At 49.8% G+C, this 13,415-nt stretch overlaps 1 protein-coding gene across 1 annotated transcript in view; it reads right to left on the bottom strand.

The window, feature by feature from the left end:
* Nucleotides 1-13,415, bottom strand: part of LOC104338080 (tetraspanin-15-like) — a 48,808-nt gene that overhangs the window by 22,992 nt on the left and 12,401 nt on the right. The window contains exon 3 of the mRNA XM_009944097.2: nt 675-749. Within this exon, the coding sequence (XP_009942399.2) occupies nt 675-749 (75 nt within the window). The remainder of the gene's footprint in view (nt 1-674; nt 750-13,415) is intronic.

The following is a 13,415-nucleotide window of genomic DNA, read 5'->3' on the forward strand; positions in this document are numbered from 1 at the left end:
CACACAGCTCCTAATCCCAACTGCTCTTTGGGGCTCATCAAGCACACAACTCCCAACCCCGACCTGTCTTTGGGGCTCACCAAGCACTCAACTGCCAACCCCATCCTTGATGGGTTTGAAAGCATCAAGCTGTTTTTGCAAAGGGAAATAGATTTTTAGAGCCCATAAGTAGGTATTTCAGATGTTTTTCTCCTGCCTCGTGCATTCATTGAGCCAGCAGAGACTGAGATAAGCTATTTAATCGTTTGATCGATTGCAAGGGTAAGATTAAATTGAAAATGGCAGGGTTTCTTCAGCAGAAGGCAGGCAGCCAGAAAGGACATCCGTTAGAAGCATTTACCATCTCGCCGGCTCAGCTATAACTCAAATCCGTCCTTGCAAATGCAAGCCAGCAGTTAACGTAATTGAGGCGAGGAGCTTAATGAGTCCTCTAGAAAAAAAAATACCAACAGGTTTTTGGTGGAGAGTCTGCATGGGGAGCTGTGGCTGGGGCTCTGGGTGGTGCTGGAGATCCATCACAGCTCTGGAGGCATGATGGGCAGCCCCAGAAGAGCAAGAGCAATGAAAACCTTACATTTTCAGGACGGACGCTAACAGATACTTGAGGATTTTCCCCCTTGATGACACACAGTTTGTCGCCATGCAGCACCCAAAGACCCCTCAATTGCACCCACCTTGTTTTCAAAGATGATCTCGATGAATATCAGCAGCAGCTCCGTAAGGAAGATCACCAGAAGGACCCAGAAGAACTGAAAAGAGAAAGGGAAGGATTAACCCTGCTCCAAGCCAAGCTGTGTCGTCTGCCAGTGGTGAACGGCCACGAGCGAGACCTGGAAACCAAGAGCTGCTTTATCATTTTTATGAGCTCCCCAGGGAGCTGCAAATCTCTTCCAAAGATCTTGGTCCTAACAGGGAAAGCAGTTTGCTCCCTTGTAGAAACTGTGGCAGAAAGGAAGGAGGGATGGATAGATTGAACAAAGCAACCAGATGCAATTTGAATGGCCAAATTCTGCATGGGGAAACGGGTAAAATGGAGGCAACATGAGCAAAAGTTATCTCTGGGTGGATGTAGGTGTGCAGCATCCCTCTGTGATGGGATGCTGGAGCTTGGTTGAACACCAATGATTCCAAGTGGGGCATCCAATGGAGGATCATCCACCCTGCAGAGCACGGGCAAGAACTCATGTCTCTGCCAGAACTGATTGTGGCAACAAATTTAGGCTGGAAATCCACGTCCCAGTGGAGCAGATGACTTAAACTAGAAGTTCTTGCAGCACACACCCATCAGTCTGCTAAAGCTTTGGTCCCCATCCGAGAGGTCCCATTGTGCATCTGACTTTGCAGAGGATGGAGAGCAAAGCTCTGCTCAGCTCACACTTGTCTCCCCAAGGCCACCTCCATCAGCCACTTTGGAGACTCGCCAGAAACAGGAAGGTGGAAAGTTACCATAGCAACTAGCTAAAAATCCAAAAGCAAGTTAAAAAAAAAAGGTGTGGGGAGAGATAATTTATTACCACAATATTCACTTTGACCATTGGTGTATTGGAACAACCTGTTTACAGCGGCAGGTAGCGCAGGGACCTGCGTGCCCAGAAATTATTTTCCCAAGCTTGGCAAAACCAAAGCGCCATTGCAGCAAAACACAACTTCATGCCCCAAACTCTTGAGTTTTTTAATTAGCCGCTCACCAATGGGTTTTGCACCGTGCTTATCTGCTAAGAGCCAGCTAGCGTGGTCCCACTGGAGGCGCAGCATCGCTTTCATCACCAGCTAAATCAGCTTGTAACGGGCCAGGTATAATTAGGCAGGGAATCCCATAATTAAGGAATCAAATTAACCAAGCACCTGTTCTCTCGTAGGCAGAGACGATATGCAAAACGCTGCACGCATCTAAACTGATATAAACCAGGGCTGCTTCGTGAGGAAGCCCAAGGTGGAGCAGTTCATGGTTTTACCAAGCAGGGAATGTCTAGATCTTGCAATGCTGTAGCAAGAAGCAAGAACGAGAAATTCAATTTTGGAAATCTTTTTGTTCTTCAAGCTTAGTTAAAAAAAGCTAAAAAAAAAGAGAGCACTTTGTCCTCTGTTTACAGGGAAAAACTACCAACTCTTACCAGTCCTACTGGGAGCAGGGACAAAAGAGCGTGGCTTCAGAGTCCAAGGGAGCATCACGGCTGCATTCACGGTCAGACCAGCGCACCAAGAAATGCCTAAAAATCAGCAGGACGCGGCGCGCCGAGCCTTTCTTCTTGCCAAACCGAGGGGAGGCTCCTCGGAAAGCACCAACCCCGCAGCTCTTCCCAGAAACCAAGAATCTTAACCCAAGACATCCCTCGTGCAGGTTGCTAGAAGGTTTTCCTGCTCTTTTTAGTGCGTTGGCCATTGCACACCACGCACCAATTTTATCCCCCACTCTGTTTCCTTCTTTTGATCTCAATTTCTGCCATGCAGCTTGTCAAGTCAAGATATAAAAGGCAAGGGTGATGCAATACAACTCAGCTTGCTCCGTGCGTATTGAAATCAACGCTAATATTTAATATCCAGGTTTGAGATCGGATTCACAAACAAACATGGGCGTGTTGTGCTGAAGTCCTTGGGGTGCCGGCTCTACCTGGTGATTAGAAAAACGATGGCTGAATGGGGCTTTCTAAAGCTCCACCAGATTAGGTTCACAGGTGGCAAACCTCACTGTCTCCAAGAGAGCAAGCCCAAAAAAGAGCTTGGCTTACGGTCTTTATAAATGGGAGCAAAGTGGCAGCATTAACAGAGAAGAAAGTCATGGCAGATGCTGATTCCTCGCAAGAGGAAAACTGCAGACGTGGGAAGTCACACAGGCGATGCCCAGCTCCCCTTGGACACACCACAATACGTAACCTCGCCTTCAGAAAGCTCACAAATTCCCTTATCATTTATAGAAGATGTGCAAGAAAAGCAACCACAAACCCAGTCTCCAGCACAAGCCTTGCAAATGTGCACAGCCTGAGCGAAAACCAGTTCTGTTCCCCCAAATAATCACAGAATCACAGGATGGTGGGGGTTGGCAGGGCCCTCTGAGGGTCCCCCAGCCCAACCCCCTGCCCAAGCAGGGTCACCCAGAGCAGGGGGCACAGCACCGCGGCCAGGCGGGGCTGGAATATCTCCAGAGAAGGAGACTCCACAGCCTCCCTGGGCAGCCTGGGCCAGGGCTCCGTCACCCTCAGAGGGAAGAAGTTCTTCCTCGGGTTCAGCTGGAGCTTCCTCTGCTTCAGTTTGTGCCCGTTGCCCCTTGTCCTGTCGCTGGGCACCACTGGAAAGAGTCTGAACGGAGCATGCAGACCCTTGCCAGCTGCACGCACGTAGCAGAAAGTGGCACTTTTTTTGCATTCACAAGGATTTCAGCAACCACTGGTAACTGTAATGCACATTTAAGGGGCAAAACCGCTGGTTACATCCACGATCATCCATTTTAAGTAATGCATTGCAGCCCTTGCTGTCTGCCAGACTGAACAGATCGGCATTTTGTTCCTTAAAAAGACTCCAGCAGCAAAAGAAAGAGCAAAAATCTCCATTAAACAGAATTTAATCCTGCCTTGAGCTGACATAAGTTTGCAGCAAGTTCAAAAGCATCCCAAAGAGGAGGCGAACGCCGTGGAGGAGAGACCGGGAAGGTGCCCGAGGATCCCACCCATCAGAGAGCACAAAGCAAAGCCCGGCTTTCGCGGAGAGAAACTCCCCAATAAAACCTTCATCTTGCTCAGGACAGCTGGAGCGGGGAAAAGTTGCTCAGTCCTTACTAAATGAATGCTCGCCGAGGCCAGCTCTCTTTACAGAGCTCATCAATCCAAAAGCTCACAATAAATTATACTGCTTAATTCCCTCGAATACCTCGACAAAAAGATTAATCACCTCCGTTCTGATGATCAGCAGAGCTCCAAGCTGCTTCTTCCCTCCTCTAACAAGCCTCCAGTGCTGGCTTCTTCATCGTTCATCTCTCCCGAAGCCAAAACGAGCGCAGGAGGGGATCGCCCAGGGACCACGCTCTGCCTCGGGTTTGACCACAGGTCCCCTTCCAGTTTGGGGACTAACCCCCTTGGTTTGGGTCATTTTACAGAAGCGATAGGTAGGTTGCCCAGAGCAATCCCTTCCCACACGTCCTCTGTTTTCTGCCACCTCCGTGTGCCGGATAGGACGTCTCACCATCAAGTTTAATCTCCCAGAAGCTTAAAAAACACCTGAAATACTGAGCTGGTCCAGAGCAAATGCTCCCAGCCCGGGGTCTGGCTGACGGAGAGGTGCAAACCAGCCGCTGCTTCGTTTCCACACCACGAACAGCGTGCAGCCGCCTCCGACCTGTCCTCACGCAGCAGAAAGGACGAACGCGGGTCAGGGATGGGTTGAGGCACTGAGGCTGAGGGCTGAACAACCCATGCAGGGATTTATTCGGGAGTCAGCCCAGGGAAGGAGCCTTGAGCCACGGATAGAGGCTGAGCATCACTCCTGAGCTCAGACGCACTCGAGACACCTACGGCCACGGGAGGTTCAGACACGCCAAGCCCGAGCGCGAGTCCAACGGGATTTTGGATGGGAGAGGGGGGCTCTGTTTGCCAATGGCATTCTGGGGTGCATCAAGAGGAGCATGGCCAGCAGGGCGAGGGAGGTTCTCCTTCCCCTCTACTCTGCCCTGGTGAGGCCTCATCTGGAGTACTCTGTCCAGTTCTGGGCTCCCCAGTTCAAGAAAGGTGAGGAGCTGCTGGAGAAAGTCCAGCGGAGGGCTACGAGGATGAGGAGGGGACTGGAGCATCTCTCCTACGAGGAGAGGCTGAGGGAGCTGGGCTTGTTCAGCCTGGAGAAGAGAAGGCTGAGAGGGGACCTAATACATACTTACAAATATCTGCAGCGTGGGTGTCAGGAGGATGGGGCCAAGATCTTTTCAGTGGTGCCCAGCGACAGGACAAGGGGCAATGGGCACAAACTGAGGCACAGGAAGTTCCGTCTGAACATGAGGAAGAACAACTTCCCTCTGAGGGTGACGGAGCACTGGCCCAGGCTGCCCAGGGAGGTTGTGGAGTCTCCTTCTCTGGAGATATTCCAGACCCGGCTGGACAAGGTCCTCTACAGTCTACTGTAGGTGACCCTGCTTCGGCAGGAGGGTTGGACTAGATGACCCACAGAGGTCCCTTCCAACCCTGACCATCCTGTGATTCTGTGATTCTGTGGATGAGCCAGGGAGAGGACGAGAGGCAGCCGGGAGGATGGAAGAGCTCCCGGAGCAATGCGAAAGCACCAGAGAAACGTGTGATGTTTATTTAATATGAGCAACCTCCGTCTGCGAAACGCTGCTGCGATCTCACAGCACGGCCAGGGAGAGCGACCAGCTGCCTCAACTGCAGGGGGAAAAAAGTTTAAAAAAAGAAAATCTCCAAAAATCCTTCCTTTCTACCTGGCACCAGGAGTTTCCCACGAGGCACCCGGGGGCTGATAAGGGAAAATATTTGCTTCTTGGTGATCCATTTCCTACTGCAGCTCAGTCCCAGGAAAGGACGAGATAATAAGAGTGATAACGAGGATGATCACATCTAGAGAGCCCATGATACAAGCCAAAAAGCAAAGAGACAAAACTATAAATAGATTTCTGAGTACTTTGCAGCGGGACACTGCGAAAGCTGAGGCTGAAGATGCTGCTCTAGAATCCTTCTGCCCTCTTCATGAACTTCACGTTGAAGTAGTACAGACAGATCATAAACAGCTGCCTAATTTAAGAAATCGAGTGGGGTTTTTTCTGAGAAAACATTACTGGTCACGCTTAAAAGAAAAGACTCTACAAGCCCCATAGAATGAGACCCTACAGAAGCAAACAGAGGAGGAATAGAGGGGTCTGAACCCCCCCTGCGAAGGGTGGAGATAATTTTATCCCCGTTCCAGGCTCCACAGTCACCATTAAACCCCCATGGGAACAGGTACTTTCTGCATTCATGCAAATAACCCCCCCAACATTTTTCTTTTCATCCATTGCTACAGCTGCTTCTCCAGCGAAGGAGCAAACCCAGCCCCACTGAAGACACTGCAAGATAAAGGGTTTGGACCTATTAATACATAATAGCTGCAACAGATCATCAAGGGAGGGAAAGTCTGAATTTCCCCTCCCCAAGATGAAAAGAAACTTGTGCAATTTAATTTCTCTTCCTACAAAGCACGAGTCCCCCCCATTTTACGTGCACAGCAGTTTGCAGGATGGCAGTCCCCAGGTTTTGCCGTATTTTTACGCATCCAGACAGGGAACCGGTCGTTCCCGCTTGATAAAAAGGAACAGATGAAACGAGCAGCCACGTGAAACGCACCCAGCGCGGAGACGTGCGATGGATAAATCCTTCACTCTGCCCGGGAGGCCACTGCGTCATCCCCTTCGCAAGCGCCGGCCGCCTCCTCCGCCGTCCTCGAGACCAGCCACGGAGGAGCCCACGCCAGCACCGAAACATGAATCTGGTTCTTTTGTCCCCAGACTGAAACTTGAAATAATGCTTTTCAAGAAGTGTCTTTTCCTAACGACATGTTAGAGCTGTCTCCCACGCCGAGTGGCCCTTTCTAAGGGTTTGCTTTTCTCCTGCAAGACACGTGCATGCAGCCCTTCCTCCGAAACCCCAAAGAATCCTTTATTCCCACACAGAAACAGCTTTCACTGTTGCTCTGAATAAAAAAAAAAAAAAGCCCCAAAAATCTGTCAGAAACGTCTCCTACACAGATAAAGCGAGGACAACAAAGCCCAGATGAAGAGGTTTTGCAGAGCATCTTCTGGTTTAGCAATACAGCAACAACCCTCTCTTCCCAGGACACTATTTTATTCATGCAAACCACGTTATTTTATTGAGGAGGCATCAGAAATGCCCCTCCTGCCCATCCACCCAGGCTGGGGCCCAGAACTACAGAATCACAGAATCACAGGATGGTCAGGGTTGGAAGGGCCCTCTGTGGGTCACCCACCCCAGCCCCCTGCCCAAGCAGGGTCACCCAGAGCAGGCTGCACAGCACCGTGTCCAGGCGGGGCTGGAATATCTCCATAGAAGGAGACTCCACAGCCTCCCTGGGCAGCCTGGGCCAGGGCTCCGTCACCCTCAGAGGGAAGAAGTTCTTCCTCGGGTTCAGCTGGAGCTTCCTCTGCTCCAGTTTGTGCCCGCTGCCCCTTGTCCTGTCGCTGGGCACCACTGGAAAGAGTCTGGCCCCGTCCTCCTGACCCCCACCCTGCAGATATTTAGAGGCATTTCTAAGGTCCCCTCGCAGCCTTCTCTTCTCCAGGCTGAACAAGCCCAGCTCCCTCAGCCTCTCCTCGTAGCAGAGATGCTCCAGTCCCCTCCTCATCCTCGTAGCCCTGCGCTGGACTCTCTCCAGTAGCTCCTCATCTTTCTTGAGCTGGGGAGCCCAGAACTGGAACTACCCCTTATCTGAGTTTCACACAAGCATTTGCCAAGCCTTCAAGTCAAAACACACATTTCCTTTATGCTTCAGAAGCTGAATAACCAAGAAGCTTGGTTTTAATCCCCAAAGAGCCAGCAGCCTTGCAAATACTCGACCGGGACTCCCTGAGAGCCCCGGGCATGCACTGTGGTCCATCCTCCACACCCCAAGCACCAGCCCTATGTCCGCCACATCCCACAGATGCCTGCTCTGCCCCTTTGAAGACCAAATCTGCTCCCCAGACCTGCAGAAACACGCCCTTTTTTTTTTCCATTTGGGCTTTTATAGCCTGCAGCTGGGTCTATTTTTGGCTGCTGTTAACCCGTCCTTGGCTATAGCCCTGCTACCCACCACTCCCATCTCAAGACTGGGATGGATGCTGCAGCTACAACATGCTCATGTTCCCAAAAAAACAAAGAAAAGGAGGTTTTTATGAACAGGGATAGACGTCGCTTCTTAGACACCCCCCCCATCCAGTTCCATGAGCAATGGCTCCTTTCAGATCTCATTTATCTCAGAGTTTGAGGGCCAAGCAATCAAATTCCACCTCTTTCCGAAGATCTCTGTACCTGTTGCTTTCCCCCCAGTCAGGAAAAATATTTCAGCGGCGCAATCGGCTCAATCCTTTAATGAGCACCAGGCAATTCACTGGAAACTTAACGCAGATTAAACCACTTGGATGCGATTAACACCGTCTCAGCTTTGCAAAAACCTCTCCTCGGCCTTATTTGGGTGCTCACCAGCATCCTTTCATCGTCCGATGGGTACCATCGACTTTGAGGGATGCTGGGGAACCGCCAGCCGTTCTCTTTAGGGAGTAAATGAGATTTAGCTATTATTTATTAAAAATTCATATTGAGAAGGTAAGTAAATCCAGAAATATCCACCAATAAACCACACTCGGAGGATTTTTGGAAGGATTTTTTTATCATCAGCCCTTTACCAGGCTTTCCAGAAGCCGTGAAGCCCCACTAATTCACTGCGAGGATGGCTGTTCTTATTGCCAAGGCTAATTTAGTGACGAGATTCAAAAAGAAGGGTGAGCACCTGGGAAAGAAATGCAGCATGCTGGCAGTTTGCTGGTGATGCCCAGCGTCTGAGGCTTGGGAAGAATAAAGTCTGCTTTGTGCTGCTCGCAAAACCTTCCCAAACCGCTCCTAGAAAGACGGTGAATGGGGACACGGCAAGAAATTCAACGTTAAAGTGCCAATAATCAGCACGGCAAACGAATCATTAACTCCCGCAGGGCTCCAGCCCCCTCTTCTCCCTCAGAGCCAAGCCTGGGCCAAGCAAATCCCCATTTAAAGCACACTGCAGCAATTAAAAAGCCCCAGCCAAGAGGTAAGCAACGCTTTATGGACGAGATCAGCTACAATTTCTTGCGTAAAGCTCCTCCTGCTGCCCTGGGGTTTCCTATTTTGTCTCAAGCAAATGAAATAATAATAATTAAAAAGGGTTGAAACCCACAGATTTAATGGAGAACAAATTAGATGAAGAGAGCTGGGTAAAAAATCGCTGGAGGGGCCCTGCAAGGCTTTTCTCACTGTACTTTGGGGGGGATTTGGGTGTTAGAGGGTTTTTGTGGGTCTCTCCCACCCAGGAGAAGGCTGCGGATGCTCGTTAGGCAAATAGGGAGCATGAAATGCATCGCTCCCTGCCTGCTCCAAAGCCCTTTCGTACCGGACTCGGTCCCTAGCACGACGCTGGGACTCCCCTCAAAGCCTTCGCTCCCCGGTCCGGGATGTTTTCAGCTCCCCAGGCAATCCTGAATGCTCGCTGCCGTGCAAATGTCAGCCCCCTCCTCATTTATCCACCCCGCCGAGCAGATAAGCAGAAAAAAAATCCAAAAAGTGGTGTTTTTGTTCAGAGAGCCTGTAATCAGCGCGCTGTGTAATCAGCGTGCTTGGGCAGAGAAAAGGAATCTCTGCAGATCCCCAGGCAAACCTCTACAGGAAGGAGTTTCTTTTTTCCAACAGGGTCTATTTGTGTGTTAATTATCAGGAATTTTTGCTTTTTTGAAGAGTTCCAGCAGCGCCATTGAAACCTGCTGATATCAGAATATCCAGAGCAAACTCCTCATTGCGGAGCCCCCCGTTCCAGGGCAGCAGACCCCGGACCTCAAGAAGCATCAAGAGAAACGAGGTTTTTGCAGTGCTGCTGTGGGCAAAGCGTCCTCTAATTAACCTAAAATTTCCCCGCAAGCAGACCAAAGCCAGTGGAAAAACGCCTGGTGACCTCCCTCGCAGCAGCGGTTCTAACCCCGGGTGAGTCCAAACACGGAAACGCAGCTTTATTCCTCGTGCAAGCCTGTAACGAGGAGAAGCTCGTTATCGCTCGAGCTTTCCGCCGCGCTCGACGTGGGATATCCGTCACCCCACGCGGCCGGAGCCACCGCGGGCTGCAGCCCCAGCCACCGCCGCTGCCCCGGTTTGGAAGACGCCGCGCTTTGGAGGAGGTGGGATGCGCCCAACCTCCCACACCCGCACCTTTTGCAACCGAAACCCGCAACCGCTGCTCCGAAAGCTGCATCTCGCCCACGGGAAAAACCACGCGGCGGGTTCTGCTGCCGTGGCTAGAGCAGAAGGGGCAACTCTTTCCCCTTCTTCATCATCTAAGAGGGCCCAAACAGCCCAAAACCCAGCCTAAAGGAGATGCTGGCCAAATCCCATTTCATCTGGGAATTGTTTTATTATTTTTTCTGGAAGGGAGTCTCCATATTACACATAAACACCTCCTTTTTTTTACTGCCTCCTAAACCGCTCGGTTCTCCCTCATTCATTCTGCGGGGACAGAAAAACCCACCTCCAGCCATCAGCTGCAAGCTTTGCCAACCCAAGCCAGCCCAAATTCACCCCAGACTCCTCCAGCCGCCGAAGTCACCATGCCCAGGGGATCAAGCCGAGGCTTTCGGTTCATCCCAAAGCCTTTGCCAAGCCCTCTGGTCTTGTCAATTTGCCTCTTTACTGCAAATATTCCGGGGTCTGTTTCTTTTTGCTGGCCTGGAGGCGAGGACCCTGGAGTAAACGGGTGAGCTGGATACCCCGTGGAAATCCTCTGCTCTCAACCAAGAGGTTCTCCAGCACCGTGAAACCACGAGGAATTTGCCCGAGTCAAATATCCAAGTGGTTGAAGTGCAAGCAATGCACCCACAAAACATTAACTCTTTTGGAAACTATTTCACCCAATTCTTCCAAACACAGGAGGAAAATAAGGGGAAGGTGCTCCTTACTGGTATTTTCACCTCCTCTGACTTAAAACTGATTTTAAGTGGCTGCTCTAGGGTAATGAATGAGCGTGGGTGATGCGGCAGAAGGATGCTTTCTACGCCACCACTATAACAGAGCTTTTCCGCATTCATTTTTGCCCCTTTCTCCGCACAATCGGAAAAAAACCCAGCTGCTTGGACCAGCTCAGACCTCAAAGTGCTCCTTCACACGTGCGTTATTCTGATTGCTTTTATTCAGGGCCCCCAAGCTTCAAATCACTGTAGTAGCTGACTCTCTTCGAGGGGGAATTTATCTTCCCAGGAGAAGGACAATTCTCCATCCACACAATAGCTCTGTGATTGCCAACCATTTCCCCGCAGCCGTACTCGCTCCCCTCTTCAAACCTGACATATCTGCCATTTTCCAGCGTTTAATCTCTCTATTTACGCATGCAATCATGGGTTGGAGAGGAGGGGGAAGGCACATCTCAAGCCCAGCTCGAGAAGTCACATCGTGGGTCGACCTTGAGAGTAAAAATACAAAATTGCAAATAAAATATGTGGCAAAGCGGGTGGCGGTCACCAGAGTTTGCTTTTCACGTCTTGTTGTTGCTGAGATTTGGAAATCACAGCATAGATATAAATATGCACTTACATAGAAACATATAACCAACATAAATATATATATATATCTCAATAATTATAAATATATAACACCTGCAAAAGGCCAAAAGAGCTGCCGCAGCAGCTCAGCTCTCGCTGCCGCAAAGCCAAGGTCAAATCCTGCCTTGGGTGACAAATTTGGGCAAACCCAAGGCCGGAAGGGCAGAACCTGAAAAGCTCACTGAACAGATAAGAAAAATGGGAAAGCTGGATGCCTTCGCCTACCTGGATCCTCATCTCTCTCTCATTCCGCATAAAACAAACACAACTCTTATCGAAACGGCCTCTCAAAATTCAGGGCTGTACTGACTTTTTGGAAGCTAAAATACGCCCGAGATGCAAACACAGGTCCTGAGCCCCCAGGCAGGAGGTGCTGAGTAAGATATGATACATTTCTACCAAAAACAGCTCTAAAAAAGCCACCAACAGGAGCCAATTTGGGCATATTCGAGAGCAAAACCCAACTGCCAGTGCAGTTCCAGTGCAACTCCAGATCTTCAGCCACACCTCCCCAGCTCCCCTCCAGCTGTCTAACTGCACAAGAAAAATATGGATTTTTAGAGTCTATTCACTAAATCACTCTGAACTGCCTAAAAGCAAAGGCAAGCCATCTTCATCAGATAATTTGCAGTTCTTCAAGCCTTGCAAATGTTCACAGTGACAGAAAAAACTTGATTTCCAAGCACAACCTCTTAAACCATGTATTAAATACAAGTCTTCATAACACCGATTACACACGCCGGCAGCTGAAATCCCCAGGTCTTGCTTGTAATTTTTCTAATAAACTTGAGAATTACAGGCAGCAGCTTTATTGAACAGACTTTGCTTGGGTTATTAGAAAAGTCATTAAAGACTCGATAATCCGGCTTGCACGTGGGTAACAGTTGTGTGGTTGTGCACGGCAATCACAGGTAACGACCGCAGAGCAGAAGATTGATAAGGAAAAGATTAAAACAAAAATATAATTTGTGGTACCTTGCAGGGGGGGACACCAGAATGATAAATCAAGCAGCAGAATTAGGAGCGGGGTGGCTTTCGTAACTGTTTTACTTGAGAGAAATGTTGGTCGATTTTTGGCCAAGGGGAGAAGGAAAATAAAAATCTGTCTGCAGCAAGCGGCCGAGATGAATGAGGATTTAACAAGCAGGCACACACCCGTACCCACACCCGCCACACTCCGTGTAAGAAAAAAAAAAAGGTTATTAATGTCAAGTGCTAGCTGATGAATTCTTGCAGGGCACTGAAATATTTTCTCCCAAATAGAGAGGAATTTACTGCCTGCTCTTCAGATTAACAAGACATATTTTTAGATGAAAAGACAATTCAATTTTTTTTAATGATTTGAAGCTCGGGGTGGTTCTGTGCTCATTGTCAGCTTGGGTTCCCTGAAAACGCGTGTGCAGGCATCTGAGTGGCTGCAGGACATCTGCACACACGAGCTCCTGCGAGCCCAAAGGGATTCACCCATCGATTTCACATCAGCATCAACATATGCATTTTTATGGTGTCTCATGACACAACCTCCAGGTTGTGTCAAGGCAGGGCTCTGTCCTGAGTCTGGTCTTGGGGCTCACAAAACAGAGCTTCCTCCTCCGTTGGCCCTGCACCATCAGATTCCCCCTCAGGGTGAACAGATTACAAAACCCACTAACAAATAATGTCCTTTCAAGAGAAAAATTCAGTGGAAAAATGGTGTGAAACACCTTCGACAAATTAAAGCAACTCCCGGTCTCCCACGTCTCAAGGGGCTGCTGCACAAGAGAAGACGTCCCGCAGTGAAACCCCCTATGAATTCATAGAATCATAGTTTCATAGAATGGTTTGGGTTGGAAGGAATCTTGAAGATCATCTGGTTCCAACCCCCCTGCCATGAGCAGGGACATCTTCCACCAGCCCAGGGTGCTCAGAGCTCCATCCAACCTGGCCTTGAACCCTGCCAGGGAGGGGGCAGCCACAGCTTCTCTGGGCAACTTGGGCCAGTGCCTCACCACCCTCATGGGGAAGAATTTCTTCCTAATATCTAACCTAAATCTGCCCTCTTTTAGTTTAGAGCCATTCCCCCTTGTGCTATCACTACACACCCTTGTGAAAAGTCCCTCTCCATCCTTCCTGTCGGCCT

Source organism: Opisthocomus hoazin, chromosome 28, assembly GCF_030867145.1.
Source record: "Opisthocomus hoazin isolate bOpiHoa1 chromosome 28, bOpiHoa1.hap1, whole genome shotgun sequence".
In the NCBI taxonomy this organism is placed as follows: domain Eukaryota; kingdom Metazoa; phylum Chordata; class Aves; order Opisthocomiformes; family Opisthocomidae; genus Opisthocomus; species Opisthocomus hoazin.